The following is a 17,730-nucleotide window of genomic DNA, read 5'->3' on the forward strand; positions in this document are numbered from 1 at the left end:
GAAGATTAAAGTATTTATCCTAAATAATTTGAGAGAGAGTTGGGTATTATTTTAAATGTTTCTAACATGGAATTTGAAAAATATACTCTTACGTTTTTTTTAAAAAAAAATAAGTGAAATACATTTTGATTCTTTTAAGAATATTTATATAATGGGTTGGATTATGAAGGATAATCATACTCACTTCAAAACTGGCACATGAATAGAGTGCCTAAATGCAGATGTTCTACAGGTAGTCCTTAAGTTACAATCATTCATTCAGTGACCATTCAGGGTTACAGCATTGCATAACGAAGGCAGTTACAGCCAAATCTTGAAACATCAGGCCATTTCAGCATCCCTGCAGTCTTGTGATCAAAATTGGGCACTTGGTAGCTGCCCACTCTTACAATCGAAGGGATGCTTCAGCTGCCCCCATCCACCCCTCTCCTCACATTTTTGTCCATTTGGCCCTACATTCTCTGTGTTCACCTTTGCTGTCTTCTTGCTACTGCTGCTGGTCTAGCCTGGTCCTTTACGAAGCAGCTGCTGGCCACACAAGGCTTTTTCCCCAGAGTCACATATGGCAGTTTTTTCATGAAACTTGAGGAAGACAGTCTCATGGTCAGCAACTGCCTCAAAAGGGCCAGGACGGACATGTGTTGTCACAGTGGTAGCAAGAAGATGGTGAAGTCAGCTGAGGAGTCCAGGTTGGTGACTGTGGCTGGGAATGCAATGGGGCATCTGGGGCTTTCCAAGGTGCTGCAGCTTTGCACCATGTTGATAGGGCAGCTGCAGCTAACAGAGGCTGTTGAGGCTTCATACTACACTGTGGGTCAGGGGCTTCTTGCAGCCCCAAAGTCATGGCATGCCAAAAAGTCCTTGAGCCACAGTTGTGACATTGGACTTTATGGCTACGCTGCTTAGCAATGGAAATTCAAGTCCCTATTACCATTGTGCCTTGAGGAGTACCTGTACTTAATGTGCTTTTGAGCTGCTTGTAACATGTATGAAAGTTATGTTAGTTTTATGTGTCCTGAAATAAATTTAGCACAAAATACTTTATATTTCAGTCTTGGTACCCATTTGAATCATTTTCCCATAAAACCAATTCACATTTTGAAATTGTCTCCCAATTTATTTAATATCTATTTATAACCTCTAATTCTGTACAGTCTTGTATTTCTGGTAGCATTAACCAATACCAAATAATTTAAACACTTTTTTTTCAAATATCACTATGGTTTTACCCATAATTCTAGAAACAGATTGACTGAATCTTATTAGCTTAAGAGTAGGTAAGCACATGGCTACTGAAAGCCTAGAAGACAGAATGCTGGGAACAGCAGACTGTTCCGCATTGTTTGGAGATTTGTGTTGCTGAGAAAGCAATCTCATGCTAAGGAAGGATTCCCCGTGCCTCCTTCATTGCCTTACATAGCTTATTTGTCTATCCATCCCATCTCATTTGAGAAAGACTGTTGTAATAGTTTTGCATTCTGAACTTCGTTATTCCTTGAAAGTATAACTCTGATTTAATTTCTTAATAGAAGAAGAGAAAAATCTAGACAGAATGACTCATTTCCTTTAATGGCTAAAGACATTGCCATGACTGGCATCAAAATAGGTTTCTGCGGAATGTAATCACAGGAGTTCTTTAGTGTAAGATGCGTTCACACATATATTCAGGCAAGATTCAATTGCCCAAATGTTATCTGGTTCCCATCAGGTATAGTAGCATGTTCCCTAGACAACAAGAGCTGTCTTCTGTCAAGATAATCTCCAGTACTTCCTACTTGCTTTGTTAATTTGACCAATCTTACACTTAAGAATTGCAAGAAGTAAAAAGCACTAAAAAAGTCCTCCAAAGTTTTCCCCAAATTTAAGCAATATTAATATTCTTGTGGCAGTGAAAAAGGTTCTAAAAATCTCATAAATTTACTTATTGTTACAGTTGATGATAACACATGGGCACAGGTTATTGCTCTGTACCCAACACTAGTAGAATGTATCACCTGTTCATCTTCAGAAGTCTGCTCTGCTCTCAAAGAAGCATTAGTGCCCTTTAAGGACTTCATGCATCCACCAGTATCCAAGGTACAGAATGGAGAGTCATGACCAAGAAAACAATTCATCTAATAAAATGTTTATTACGATTTGACACATCTCTAATAAATCTGACATGACTTGTACTTAGTAAGCAGCATTGACGGCCTCTAAACTTTATAACCAGAACTCTGATTCATATCAAGCTCGCATCTGAATCTGGTGAGTGGAGGTAAAAAGTACAAGCCTTTGAGAAGAATCCATTTTAAAGTACAGTACTTGCTACAGTAACTTGAAGTGGTGATTGAAAAGTGGACTTATGTATAGCTTGTTGTGGATGACTTAATGATGTAATTAAGAAAGAAACTGATTTGTTCAATTTATTAGGCAGGAGTTTTACACTCTTTTTTTCAAGTACAAACTGTACTACAATTTTATGCAAGATGGTACTGTAACATTCCATATTATCTGTAACCAGCCTTTGTAAACAAAGGGAATGTGTATTTCTGTGTAAAATAAATCGTACAGTTCTGTAAAAAAAACCTGCATTTATTATTTAAATTATTTTTAAATATAATGCTTAAGGTTAAAAATATATTTATTATGAACATTAAGTTATATGCATTTTTACTTAATAAGCACATTCATATCTGAACATACAGGGTTTTTCTTTCTTTTTTAGCATATTTAAATGTATATTATCTGTGGCCATTGAATAATAATTTTACTAACAGCTCATGTGAATAAAGATAGTGGCAAACAGGTTGCCTGTGAGCTGCTATGTTAAATTGATCTGCATAGGCAGAACATTGCTGTGTAACACTCAAAACACTATCATACTGTGGTATGAAACATACCTCATTTCACAAACTAATTGTTAGCCTTTTCATGCTACACTTTTAAAAAATCTTGCATTTGAAATGTATGTTTTCTTTGTTTTGGTTCTAAACAGCTTTGAACACCATTAGTTATAACTAAAGCAACGTATTTTCAAGTATCAGCAATATTTTAACTGTGTGTCATCGTCACGATTTTAGCTGTCTTAAGTCTTTTGTAATATCTTTTCAAACTAAAATATCTTTTTGGGTATGATGTGTGTTTGATACAAGGAAAGAAGTGCATTTTTGAAGATAATTTAGTGATACAGTAAATTGTCAAAGTACAATTCTTGTTTCCCTTTAGAGTCCAAGGGGGCCTGGCGTGTTAAAGTCCATGGAGTTGCGAAGAGCAACACCACTTAGGAACTAAACAACAACCCCAAGGTTATTTTTAATAGAATAATTTTGTCATAAAATTATTATGTTAATATGATATACATTTTACTATAAATTGTTTGAGATCCTAACCATGTCACTTCAGTTGCTTGACCTGCTTAAAGCAGTAACTATTTCAAACCAAGCAGATATTTCAAGTCGCTCACTTTTGTAATAGAGTACTCTGGATATTGTTACAAATATTGCATGAGTAGGTACATTTATAAGATTGAGCTGTTCTTTTTTCCTCTTAAGAGTTTTGGTGAAAAGGCAAAGATGTATAAATAAAAATCTTTTTATAGCAATATACCTTCAAAAATTATTTCAATGAGCCTTTTAAGTTCCCTAAAATATTTCGAAGTGCCCTGAATTTAGAACAAGAGAATATGAAAAATAATCCTGGTAGCACTGATAACAAATGTGGCTCCTGAAGCAACTTTGCCAGAAGACTCAGAAGATGCAGATTCCACACCCTGCTTCTAACTATATTGCCTCATGACCATTCAGCGTCTCCTGATAACCAACAAGATTAGCCTGTTTTCTCCCATTTTACTTCAAATGCCAATCCCCATGCGGGCCATCATAGAGGTCTCCCTCAGCTAATTGAGCCCTCTTTAAGATCTGGGATAGAAGGAAAAACTCCGGAATTATTGGCAATATTTCTATTAAAAATAGGCTATCTTTCAGGATATCTTTAGACACAACTTATAGCACATGCTCCATGCTAGTTAGTAATAGAACAAATGTCATGGTTCCGATAGATGAAAATGTGGGCTCTCCCAGCTTTTCAGCCAGCCAAAACTCATATCAGGACTGACCTTGATTCTTACACATAAGTATTGTTATGGCTAACTGAGAAACATAACATCCCCCCTCCCCCTCCTTCAACTAAAATCTCTAAACTAAAACTGGCAACAAAGACAAAATGAAAAATGGCTTCAGTTCAATTTGTCACAACGTTGACAACAGACTTTGGTTGTACAGATACTGATTGGTTCACATTCTGCTGATTAAGTCACAATGGAAATGTTAGTATTTTCAAATAATTTTAGTTCTGAATATGGTGAAGTGTAAATTATGCAAATTCTTTGTTCAAATGTAACAGTTTTGGTATGTTTTCTTTAATAGTAAACTACATTCCATGAAAATAACAAATCCAGGTCTCTGTGTGAACAAATAGGTTGAATTATTTCAGGGTCATTATTTAATTGATGTTGCCCATTTTTTGTGGAAGAGTAAAACCACCATCCTTCCCCTCAGTCTGGTTAATTGGAAGGGAGTTGAAGTTACAGGTTTGATAGCTATAGTATACTGTTAGCATGCTAATCAGATTATATTAAATCTTAATCTGGAACAGAGCTCACAATTGGGGCAGTCTCAACAAGTGATCCTCAGTTTACAACCATTTGTTCAGCAACTATTCAAAGTTGTAACAACGCTGAAAAATGGATTTACAATCCTTGCCCAAATGTATTTAAAATATGGATGCTTGGCAGCCTACCCACATGACCCAGGTATGCTCCAGCTCCCACCCACCCCAACTCTTTGACCACCCTGCACCCTCCTTTGCAGAATGGCAAACAGCTCCAATAGCTAGGGCTGCTTGCCATGCTTCAGAAAGTTGCAGTTGCCTTATATAGGACCCTTTCTAGCCTGCACTCTACCACCCTAGCTCATCTTTGTTGTTTTCTTCCACTGCTGATGACATGGGCCCACTGTCAATGGGCCAGGCTGAGCTTCAGTTACAGGATAAAAAAAGCCAAAACAGTCCTTAAGCAGCTTGCCAAAATTCTCCTGGAGTCCAACTCATCTAAACACCCCTTTGCAAAAAAAAAAATGCCCATGCTCCAGATCGAGATTTGTAAGCCATCTGGAAGAAGGACAGATCGAGATGACACTCCTTCACAAGCAAACTGGAGGCCAGATGGCTTTTGGAACACAAAAATTAATCTCTGCTACGCTTCTCTCATATGTTGTGATCTGCTTTCCTGACTTCTGGTTGCAAGCTCATGGTGGATGAAGCAGCAGGCTAGAGATGGGCAATGCATGGAGAAATGGGAAGCAAACAAAACGAACAAAGTTTTAAACTCAAATGATCAATGAGTACCAGCCAAGATCGTCTAAAGTCATCTTTTACAATCAACCCAATGTCAAACAGAGGAAAACAACTCTGAGGTGGGTTAGGCTTAGAGAATGATTGGCCCAAAGTTATCCACCCAACTTTCATGCCTAAGGCACAACAATAACTCATAGTTTCTAGGCTTTATTATGCCCAATTGGGTCTCTTCAATTTTTGTTTGTGAAATTATATAGTCCCATAGATTCAATTTTTTTGAAGGCCTACTTCCATAATCATAGCAAACCTTTGGTAGAAGTAGTACTGTAGTATTAAACATTAATAAACTTCATTGTTAACATTTTCTTTTAGAAACTTTCCATAGATTTGGGATTTGAAAGATGTTATGACTTCAACCACAATTGAGCTAGAAGGGACCTTGGAGGTCTTCCTGTCCAACCCCATGCCCAAGCAGGAGACCCTGTACCATTTCAGACAAGTGGCAGTCCACTCTTTTCTTAAAAACATCTAGTAATGAAGTACCTACAACCTTTGAAGGCAAGCTGTTCCACTGGTTTATTGTCCTCATTGTTAGGAAGTTTCTCCTTAATTTCAGATTCCATCCATTGTCTTGCCTTCTGGTGCTTTGGAAAATAAGCTGATCCCCCCCCTTGTTTGTGGCAGCCCCTCAAATAGTGGAATATTGCTATCAGGTGACCAAAATTGGATATAGTATTTCACATGTGGCCTTACTAAGGCTTTATAAAGCAGTACTAATACTTCGTGTGATTTTGATTTTATGCCTCTGTTTATACAACCAAGGATTTTATTAGCTTTTTTGGCTGCTGCCGCACACTGCTAGCTCATGTTTAAGTGATCATTCACTAGGACTCCAAGGTCCCTCTCAGTGTTACTGATTTTCACCTAATTTGGAACTTTGATTTTTCCTGCCTAGGTATAAAATCTCCACATTAGATTTCATGTTGTTTGTTGAGTAGGGCCTATTGTTCAAGTCTGTCAAGATCTTTTTGGATCCTGAGCTTCTCTTCTGGGGTGTTGGCTATTCCTGGCGGCTTAGTGTCATATGCAAATGTAATGAGATCCCCTTCTATTTCCTCATCTAAGTCATTTATGAAGATATTGAAGAGTACTGGGCCTAAGACAGAACCTTGTGGTACCCCACTTCTTACTTCCCTCCATGTAGATGTAGTACCATTAAGGACAACTTGTTGAGTAGTTTGTCAGCCAGTTACAAATCCACCTGGTGGTGATGCTATCCCACATTTTTAAAGTTTACCAAGTAGGTTGTGGTCTACTTTGTCAAATGCCTTGCTGAGGTCTAAGTATACTATGTCCACAGCATTTCTCTACTAATTTAGCCACTTTGTCAAAGAATGAAATAAGATTGGTTTGGCATGATCTGTTTTTAACAAACCTGTGTTGGCTTCTTGTTTTAACTTTGTTTCTAGATGTTCACAGATCTGGTTCCCCCCCATCTTCCCAAGTATTGATATTATGCTAATTAGTTGTAGCTTCCTGGTTCTGGGTCCCCCCCCCTTTTTTAAAAAAAGATGGAAACCACATCAGCTCTTTTCCAATCCTCTGGTAGTTCCCCAATGCTCCAGGACTTTTGAGGTTCTGAGATAACATCTGCCAGCTTCTTCAGAACCCTGGGATGTACTCTGTCAGGTCCCGGTAATTTATATTCATCAAGATCAGACAGGTATTCTCTTACCGTTTCTTTGCTTATTTTAATTTTTATTTCTAGTTTGTTTTTTACAGTTCTGTTTTTGGTAGGTTGGGCTAGTTTCTTTTTGCATGAAGACTGATGCAAAGAATGAGTTAAGCTCCTCTGCTTTCTTTCTACTGCATGTTACTTCCTTGCCATGTTCTCTCTGTAGTGGACTGATTGTTTCTTTGACTTTTTTTCTTGTTATTTATATGTTATATGATGTGTAGTCCACTTGTATGACTAAAAAGCTTAAGTTAAACAAACAGCAACCTTTATATCAGGAATCTTCAAACTTGGTCCTTTTATGATTTGTGGACTTAATCTCCCAGAATTCCTCAGCCAGTGTGCCTGTCTGAGGAATTCTGGGAGTTGAAGTCCACAAGTCATAAAAGGGCCAAATTTGAAAAGCCCTGCTTTATATATTCCAAGCTTTGTAGTAGAATAAGTTACAATGACCATTAGAAGATAGTTTCCCAAATACTAAAAATATGTTTGATCCTAGTTTCAGTATGTTTGGAACGTGGCTCAAGATCCAAAACAAAACAAACTTACTTGGAATTCCAGCAACAAAGTTTTATTTCAAAAGAAGAATTTGCAAAGGCTTGGTGGACTGAAACACACAAAGGAAGTTCAGCCACACCTTACAGAGCTGTATGACACATTTTTATATCCTATCCCCGACGCAGATTCCCAGTCCCCTATCGCACTCAATGCCCCTTCCCTAATCATCCGATAAACTTTACAGACCACCTAAAACCAGTCCTTTCCATGTTCCAGGAAGCCCCTTGGTCCATATCCTATCTTTCATCATCTAATTTTCTGTTACCACAGTCTGTCTCTTATAGTTGTTTCGATATTTCCTCTTACAATTTGTAACTTCTGCTTTTCACATTTGTACTTGTCAATACTTAGATAAAATATTATTTCTGATCTTCAGTTGGCTTCTGCTTCAACCTTTAGACTCATTAGAAATTTCTGAATAATACTTTTATTCCTTTCAATCCACCCTTTATCCTTTCAGAAATTTATAAACAAACAAACAAAAAAATACACTTTGCATATATGAGCTACGTTATATACTTATATGTTGGCATAATGATCCCAGTTATAAAAAGGTCTGGGATGTTGTTTTTCCTTGTTATCCCTCAAACACATTTCCTCATTTTTATGTGGTGTAGGGGGGGTTTCTCCTAAAGACATTCTTTTAGTAATGGCAGTTTCTATTAATCTCTGTACCAGTCCTCTTATTTTTGATTAGCCTGTATACACCTTAAATCTATCCATTCTATATTCTGTGGAATTTGAATATCACTATCTCCCAATATAACTGAATTTAAGTTAGGCTGTGTTTCTGCTGCCTAAATTTCAATTTCTCCTATAATTGGGTATGTGGGCTAAAGAGTCTGTTGATGTCAGACCTTTACATATTTTTAACCAATCCTCCACTATTACTGTCACAAATTTCTTCACAGGGACAGACTGTCCACAATCACAACAGTGATAAGAACATTCAGTGACACCATTGCAATCACAGAACCAACACATTATGTAGAAGTTTGTAGAATGCAGAGGTCCACAGCTTCTTCTGGAATCCTTGGATGGAATAACATAGGACACCACTCAGATTGAAAAAGCCAGAAAGCTGCTACTCCTGCAATGAGAAAAATCACAAACAAACCCAAGCTATTATTTCTTCACTCCACAATGACCACATCAGGTTTCTGTAATTTTTTATTCCAAGAGGGTCTTCTCCAGGAATTATTTTCCACTCTTTTGGTCCACCCTTTTTTTCGAACTGCTGTTTCAGTTGTTAGGAGGACTTGTAAGTTTTTCTTCGCACCAGCTTTTTATCAGGACCCAATCACCAGGCTGAAACTTGTGGACAGCAAACTCCAATGGAGGTGTCTGGGCTAACAATTCTTGCTTGCTGAGAAAAGACAAATCAGAAAACAGCCCCAGTATCTATTTTTTTTATAAACATGTCATTAGTTGGGGAACACCTGCTGCCGACAACTCCCCATCGTCCTGTGCGCTCCCACAGGGAGGGCCTTCTTAGGGTACCGCCGGTGAAGGATTGCCAGCGGGCGGCTCTCAGAGAGACGGCCTTCTCTGTGGGTGCGCCTGCCCTTTGGAACCAACTTCCTATGGAACTTAGGACTGCCCCCGACCTCCGTTCATTTCGCCAGGACCTAAAAAATTGGCTCTTTGAGCTGTCTGGCCTAGACTGAGGGGTTTTTAATTGGGTTTTAAAGTTTTAACTTTTGGGCTTCAATTTAATTGTTTTAAATTTATTTTAACTTTTGTATTGTATGGTTTTAATTGCCCTGTAAACCGCCCTGAGTCCTATGGGAATAGGGCGGTATATAAGTCAAATTAATAATAATAATAATAATAATAATAATAATAATAATAATAATAATAATAATAATAATAATAATAATAATATTGTGGAATTTCCCACTTGAGGTAATTTAAAATCAACTTGAATGCATTGAAATAGCCTCACCATTAGATATTATAGAGCATTTTATGCATTTGTTTACATATCATACTTATCATATAACCAACCATATAATAACCATAGAAAAGTATCAACCATCCCTCCTTCAGTGGCTGCTTCTGTGTCCGAGTTATTGCTTTATTCAACAATGCTAACCATCAAGACTTCCCCAAATGTCAATTTTAGACAAAAATGCCTGTTTTCCTCCACTTCTAGGTAAAACCCCCTTCCTCTAGCCATTCCTTTGTCTGTATTTACAAACAAATTGCTTAGTAAAAAGCCAACAAAGGAATGCTCACCAAACTCTGCTTGAGTTTGTTTGCACACAAATCTTTACTTAAAACAACATAGCTCATTTATAATCCCAAATTTTTTCTCAAAACCTTCGTTTTAAACAAGGGTTGAATTACAAGTCCTTCAATTCTCTTTAGATAACTATTATTATAATTACAAGGAGCTGTTCACAAGCCAATGAGCTCCTTTGGTTTTTTTAATCTCTTTGTTTGTAAATAAGGCCTTTTTATTAATTATTAGTATTAGACACAGCACAGACACTACCTCCACACTCCTCTAAAAATGCACTATATATTGCCTTAGATCCAACAGGCATATAAACTTTTATTAACCTATATGTTTAGTGCTTGACATAGCCAATTTTTAAAACTTCCATATTTTGAGCAAAACGCACTAGTGCTTTTAATAGGATTTCTTGGCCACTCAAAATAACAATATTGAGTCATGGTACCTTTACTCTTATCCCAGGTGTATTTTCCAGATGACTCCATCCCATCCTGCTAACATTTAAAACAGCAATACTTTATCATAATACTTTTACTTTTACCTCAAGTATATAGTTTATTCTGCCAACCTTGCCCTCAAATGAAGTAATTAAAACTACCTAACTGTGGCCACTGAGTTCCCTCATCTATTTGTTTTTGTCCCCAAATAAAATAACAGTACTGAATCATGTATTTATCTAAATCTTTTACCATTCTACTACAAGGAGGATGATTCCATCCAGCCAGGATCTTTCCCAGGGTACTGTGAGAAGGGATGAAAACATTCTCTCCCTTTCCCACATCTTTATCTCCTTTTCCCTGATCTTGTGATTCCCCTCTTTGATCCTTTTGTGGCCTTTTGGATCTTACCCATCAGTGGTTACCATCTGGTTCTCTTATCCTTCCTTACCAACCTAGTGAGATCACCTCACTTCCTCCTTTTCACAGGTCTCAGATTCACACCAGCTTACCCACTCAGCCACCCAGGTAACTAAAAATGCCCTGATTTTCTTACCTGGGTCTGTGCACAGTTTCCTGGCAGTTGGTACTTGACCCACCTCCTTGCCTTGCCAGTCCTTCGGACCCTCAGGACATTCACACCTAGTGTATGTATGTCTTGCCAGTCTTCCAAGACACCCCCCCAAAAATTTGACCTGACTTCCTTTGTTCCTGGAATCCACTATTTAGCGTCTGGTTCTTCACGGGTACTGGGCCAGGAGTGGTCACCTTTCAAGAAACTGTCAAAATAGACATGGCGCCTGTCCCCTTAGGGATGGCCACTCCACCAGGGACCGTTTGGATATCCCAAGATGAGCCCCCAAGTTGTTTGGAACGTGGCTCAAGATCCAAAACAAAACAAACTCACTTGGAATTCCAGCAACAAAGTTTTATTTCAAAAGAAGCGTTTGCGAAGGCTTGGTGGACTGAAACACACAAAGGAGTTCAGCCACACCTTACAGAGCTGTTTGACACATTTTTATATCCTAACCCCAACGCAGATTCCCACTCCCCTATTGCACTCAACGCCCCTTCCCTAATCCTCTGATAAACTTTCCAGACCACCTAAAACCACTGTCCTTCCCGTGTTCCAGGAAGCCCCTTGGTCCATATCCTATCTTTCATCATCTAATTTTCTGTTACCACAGTCTGTCTCCTATAGTTGTTTCGATATTTTTTCTTACAATTTGTAACTTCTGCTTTTCACATTTGTACTTGTCAATACTTAAAATATTATTTCTGATCTTCAGTTGGCTTCTGCTTCAACCTTTAGACTCATTAGAAATTTCCGAATAATACTTTTATTCCTTTCAAGTATTTAAAACAGTAGGATAAAGGGGAGGACAGACAAAAGTTCTTGAACAGGTGAACAAAAGCTTGGATTACAGCTAGCGATAGTTCCTATTTAACTGAAAGCCATTATTTCTGTATTACATACAAAATAACGTGCACGCTTTATGCATTTTTCTGGGTAATGCGTTTCCTCTCAATTCAGACCGCAACTTAGTTGCAACGCGACCTTTCTCTGCTATTCAGAATGCGTTTACTCTGCAGGCAAATCTTTGTTCTTATTTCACGTAAACTGTAGCCACTGGTTCGAGTTAGCGAGTTCTGAACTACATTTCCCACTATTCCTCACCAAGAGCGCGAAAAGGGTAGCCTTTCAAGTTTCCCGCTGATTTTGGTTTTCTGCTGAGTGGCCCTTAACGTGACGACAGAACGGAAAAGTGGGTTGCAATGGAAATCCATAAAAATTCCAACATTCTTCTTGGTTCCGATTCGTAAAGGTTCGATCTTCACATTGCTTCTCGACAAGATAAGCAAGAAAAAGGACTCTGGCTTGCTTTATTCCCCCCCTCCTCCTTGCTCAAAATGGCGCCGGCAACAGCTTGTATGACACAGATCTAGTCACGTGGTAATTTGCGAGCCCTTCACCTCCCGTGTTCTCTATGGTTCAGCCGGTTGGGCGCGAGAGGCAGCCATCGGAAGCGAGTTTTCTCATCCTTTTCGAGAAAGCCGCGTGGGGGGGGAGGAGGGGAAGGGGAGCCGAAAGCAGTGGGAGCGTCAAAGACATATATGCCGTTGAAAAGATTTAGCTCTAGTCGGGAGGAAAAAAGGGGGGGCAGCCGCTGTTCACAAAACAAGAATTCAGGGTCTCTGGCATCCCTCCTCCACCCATTTCTGTCTCTCATTCTCTCAGCCGGGGCAGGAGACAGTCGCCGTCGTGTGTCTGCAGTCGTGGACCGCTCGGAATGGCGCCTCGCTGGGTGGCTCTTTGTGAACTCGTGCTTTTCTTCCAAAAATGAGGCGATGCACGCCTGAAGAGGGTACTCTCGTTGCTCGGACAAAGGCGAGTAGCCGCTGAGGGGGAAAAAGCGGGTGCAGCGCCGTGGATTTCCTCGGAGTTTTCCGCTGTGGCGCTGCGGGCGACTGGCTATTATGCGCCCCGCGACGGTCACAGCTGGGCCTGTAATGTGCCTAATGAACGAGGTGTTCAGATCAGACGAGGAAAATGGCAAAGCCGGTGGGGAGAGCAGCTATCGGGGCGGGGTTTTCGTAGCTTTGCGAGGACAAGACCTGGCTGATGTTTGCGGCAGATAAAGGGGCGAAAATCTTTTTTTCTTCAGCTTCATTGAAAGTTATGCGTGCTTTCTATCTCTCTTTTCCCCCTTCCTTCTCGCCCCCGCCTTCCCTTCCCAATTCAAGATGGGCCGGGTGCACCACGACCCTGGCTGAGGTAGTAGTTTGTGCTGTTCGTCGGGTTGTGATATTGCCCGCTGTGGAGATAACTGCGCAAGCTACTGCCTTGCTAGTGCTGGTGATGATCAGCTGCAGATAAAGACAATAACAACAGGAATCCCCTTTGTTTTCCCAGGGATTATATTCGGAAAAGACGGGAACACAACTTGGCTTTCTTTTGTAATGTTAATGAATGCGTAGATTTGCCGGAACTTTAATGAAAAAACAAATATTTAAGAATTTTCTTTCAGCGAATATTCTAGGAGAATTATGTTAATTTATGGTTGCAAAACAATCAGAAGCATTTTTTCAGTGTAATACTATTTAAAAGCACAAACATTCTATTACAAAGGCTTATAAACCTTTTATAAAATCTTAATCTGAGTAGGTGCTTCTAGTCTCCTGACAGTTTTTATTGCCTTTGAGAAACAGAATACATATGACATGCTGAGAAATATTGTAATTAGTATGGCTAAATTAATTATAGGTAGAAATTTAAAATAGCAAATATTTTTGTACTTTGGGAATACATACAAGATAGCCTCATAGTTTCTCTCTCACATCTTAAATTTGATATTTAATCATACCATAAAGGATTCAAATCATGTTATTTTAATTCTGACTGTAAGATAGTTGAATGATAAAAGCATCTGAAGTCTGAACATTGAAAGTAGTTTAATAGACATTAAATGATTCTGATGTTAATTATATGTCCTGTATAAACTACGTACTTTGCACTGATCTACAGTTATTTTTATTAATATATTTTAATATTGAATGCCTTCCTATTAAGAGATATGATAAATTAGTGCTCAGGATTTTGTTTCATTTTGCAAGTTTTTTCAAGTTTAATGGCATCAAAATTGCATGAAATCATGCATCTATATTTCAAAGTTTAGACTAATAAAAAAGTTACAACTGCATTAAGATAATTAAAACAACTACTGAAACTATATTCAAACATAAATTCTTTTTGCATATTATCAGAACCCATATTTATAAAGATCTCTATATTTTCACCTTTGGTAAATAAAAAAAGAACCATGTAAACATTTTCTAAATCATTTTGAAACTTACTATAGGAAAATTTGATTGAAAGACCTAACCTATGAATACTAAAGAAATTCTACAACTTGCTTTTAGTAAAGAATTCATATAGTAGGTTACTTCTTTGTGAAGGTTCACTACCCAACCATAATAGAGGTCATGGCTCATAATATTTTCTTCCATATTTTTTAGTTTTATACTATTTTAGATGTGTAAAATACATAAATTATAAAAGTAAATCTGAAAAGTTGTGCATTATAGTGTATTTGGACTGATAATCATGTTCATTAAAAATGATCATTTTTAATTGAGTTAGAAAGTTATAAATTGTAGAACAGTCTGTTTAAAGATATAATTCAATTATAAGGATTCTAGTAAAAGAGTAAAGAAAGATCTAAATAATAGCAATATTTTTCAGGGTTTTTGAAGTGAAGTTTTAAGAAAATTTTGTATATATGCAAAATCCTGCTTTAAGGTAAACCACACCTGCTTTAAATAGCTTTATAAAAAAATTTAAATTCTGCTAAAACCTCCTTTTAACTTCTCTAGATTGCTAGAAACAGTAATAAAACACTTGTAAAAGAAGGGGAGCACTAAATGCTCAGCTGTGTTTTTACAGAACTGATATGATTATAATTGTCTTTTTGACATGTTTATTATAGCTATCTCCAATGTTTTTAAAAGCAATTTGAAAAACTGGCTGTTTGGACATAACCAAGCATATTGACCAGGTGTTTATGGATGAAACAGCTAACTATGCATTGCAGACAATATGCAATGCAGTTTTAGTATCATTATTGTTCAACATGTATTCAGAAGTGTTTTCAATTATCTTTACCTCTTTTAATCTTATTCAGGAATATTGTTGAAGTCTAAGGGAACAGAGATTCAATTGTGCAAATGTAAAACTCTTGTTAGGAAACATGATTCGTAAATCATAAAGAAATGTAAGGTCCCAGTCCCTTACTTAAACTTGAGATACCATATCAATCTAATCAGATAACCCAAGCGTAGACTTCTTGATCAAGCAGCACTTTATTTGATCAAATTAAGCAGCTGGGTGACCAACAGTCTGGAACACTGGCAAAGTTACGTCCAGAAGTGCCACGCCTTAGAAAGTTGGTAGCATTGCTTTATAAACTTCGTTAGCCAATGAAAATCAGACAACAAAGCCATTACATCATAAGAAAGACATAAATCATTCCTGTACACTCCCTTATTCCCTCGTTCAGTATATCTCATCCATGTTCATGTTTCCTCACTTGCATGAATTTTTCTGGTGCAAAAGCCGATTAGAAAAAGCAAGAAAGCAACAGACTAAACAATTTCCCTTTGTTTCAGAACTCTTCATTCCTCCCTTTAATTTTTGTAACAGAATGCTTTGTGTTACTTATTGACCAATGACATGTATTCCTTTGTTATTGTGGTGATAATCAGGACCTTGGCTGGCTTTACGGGGTTTATCACTACTTACAGAGGATGCCATGACCTTCATCCCCGAGATGGTAGAAGTAACTGTTCTTTGGATAACAGGAATCAAAAGATGGCAAATCCAAAAGACTTCTAAATGCTAACATAACCAGAAAATTTTCCCTTCACCAATCACCAAAGATCAGCTTGTGTCCATGGCAGCTGTCCAGGTTTCCGAAGAAGCTGGGTGGATTTCCTCCACACACAGGCAACAACATGTAAAAGGAAAGCCATACCCCACTTTATTTTTTTAGTGTTATTTTAACCAATTAATTTTCTTTATCTTTCTGTACATGTACTTCTCGCCTCTGGCTAATGGAGGTTCTTGCACAAGCATAATATAGAGAAGCAAAACAGCATTATGTTATTCTAAATGCCCTTGATTTGTAATTATGTCTGATACAGCTTGCAGTCTTAACAATTCTATTAAGCATATAAACAAGAGTCCTATAACTTATACATTCCATCTTCTTGCCACATAGTAGGTCCATCTGGGGCAGTTCAGTTGGGGGCATCTGTTAGATTGGTCCATAAGGTAGACAGTTGGGAATGTTTGCCAGGGGAGTTTGGGGCTGGGCCAAATTGGTGGTAATCCACCAAAAGGATACTGAAGTGCTCACCTACAAGTCATGTTCACATCTAAGTCTCTCTAAGGTTTTTACCAAAACCTGTTTTTAAAACACAGACTTCCCACTATGAAAGTGGTTAGAGTCCACATATTGAGTCTATTGGTGGCTTTTCAAATGAGATTTTGACTAGTCAGAGCAGTAAAATTTATTTCATGTGCTTCCCAAGGCCATTGTTCACCCATGTTAGTACCCACAGACATATAACAGTCACATTCAGAGATGAAGCAATTCTTTTGGGCCAGATCAATAAAAAGATTCTTTGATGCTGAGAGAATTTCAATTGTGGTTTCCAGTTCATTGTAAAAAGAATAAAAAACTCAAAAATGTTTCTAGGATGGTGATATAAAGTGTCAAATTGAACCCATATTTGTTTCTGGTTTAATCGATAGCTGGTCCAAATGATGCTGAGAAGTCTGCTTGTCTGGTTATCTCAAAGCACACCAGGTTGCAAGAATCAGCGTTGCACTGAGAAGTGCTGTCTCCTTTAATCATATTGAATTTTCCTTTGTTTGTGCCAGGTTGGGTAGGATGTAGTTTGCGTTAAATAAGTAAACCTGTCTCCATACTTAGTCCATTTAGCTTGATTATAGTCAATAGGTTTAACATGTATCAAAGGAGCCTCTGTCACTATAAGTCTCGTGTTATTCTCAAGAGGTATATTCTGTGTCCTTCCATATGGCTAGATTTGAAGTTGTTGGTAGGGCTTTACTGTATTGACAGAAGCGTAACAAATGACCCTGCCCCCTAGTTTGCAAGTAGAATACGTAGTCTTGTTATAAACACAACTCCCTTTTGTTCCTGTAAGTATTGGACCCATGGTTTGAAGAAAGGTGTGAGGGAAACAGCAGCAAAAAAATGTAGCAATACACAGTCTAGATATTACGAACCAAAGTTCCAGGGTAGTCCAGTCCATTGAAGCTTTTCTCCTAGTTAGATGGAAACAGTTCAACAGGTGAGGCAGGTCAAAATTTCACTTTCAGGCCGTCAAGCTGTGGAGCTTGTCACTGAAGAGGGAATGATGGAACTCTGCATAGACTCGCACCTTGATTCACTCTCACTGCAGTTGAGGTCAAGAAGACTGGTTGGGACCACTCAGGACTGGTTAATAATAATTTGGAAGGGACCTTGGAGGTCATCTAGTCCAGCCCCCTGCTCAGGCAGGAAAAACTATACCATTTCAGACAAATGGCTGTCCAGTCTCTTCTTAAAAACTTCCAGTGTTGGAGCATTCACAGCTTTTGGAGGCAGGTCGTTCCACTGGTTAATTGTTCTAACTGTCAGGAAGTTTCTCCTTAGTTCTAGGTTGCTTCTCTCCTTGATTAGTTTCCATCCGTTGTTTCTTGACCTGCCTTCAGGTGCTTTGGAGAATAGCTTGACTCCCTCTTCCTTGTGGCAGCCCCTGAGATATTGGAACACTGCTATCATGTCACTCCTAGTCCTTCTCTTCATTTATAGGTGACAGTTCTTTCACCTGAACCCACTCTCTAGGAACAATGGTCAGAG

At 38.3% G+C, this 17,730-nt stretch overlaps 1 protein-coding gene across 5 annotated transcripts in view; it reads left to right on the forward strand.

Moving 5' to 3' along the window:
• Positions 1-3,583, forward strand: part of MON2 (MON2 homolog, regulator of endosome-to-Golgi trafficking) — a 110,803-nt gene extending 107,220 nt beyond the window's left edge. For 3 of the 5 annotated variants that reach the window (XM_081331627.1, XM_081331628.1, XM_081331630.1), the window contains 2 exons: positions 1,934-2,076; positions 3,208-3,583. In XM_081331627.1, the coding sequence (XP_081187753.1) occupies positions 1,934-2,076; positions 3,208-3,273 (209 nt within the window). In that variant the 3' untranslated portion in view covers positions 3,274-3,583. Of the gene's footprint in view, positions 1-1,933 lie in introns of all 5 variants that reach the window. The other 2 variants (XR_014026975.1, XM_081331629.1) reach the window with 2 other exon arrangements.
• The last annotated feature ends 14,147 nt before the right edge of the window (positions 3,584-17,730 follow it).

Source organism: Vipera berus (genome assembly GCF_964194415.1).
Source record: "Vipera berus genome assembly, chromosome: 6".
Taxonomy (NCBI): Eukaryota; Metazoa; Chordata; class Lepidosauria; order Squamata; family Viperidae; genus Vipera; species Vipera berus.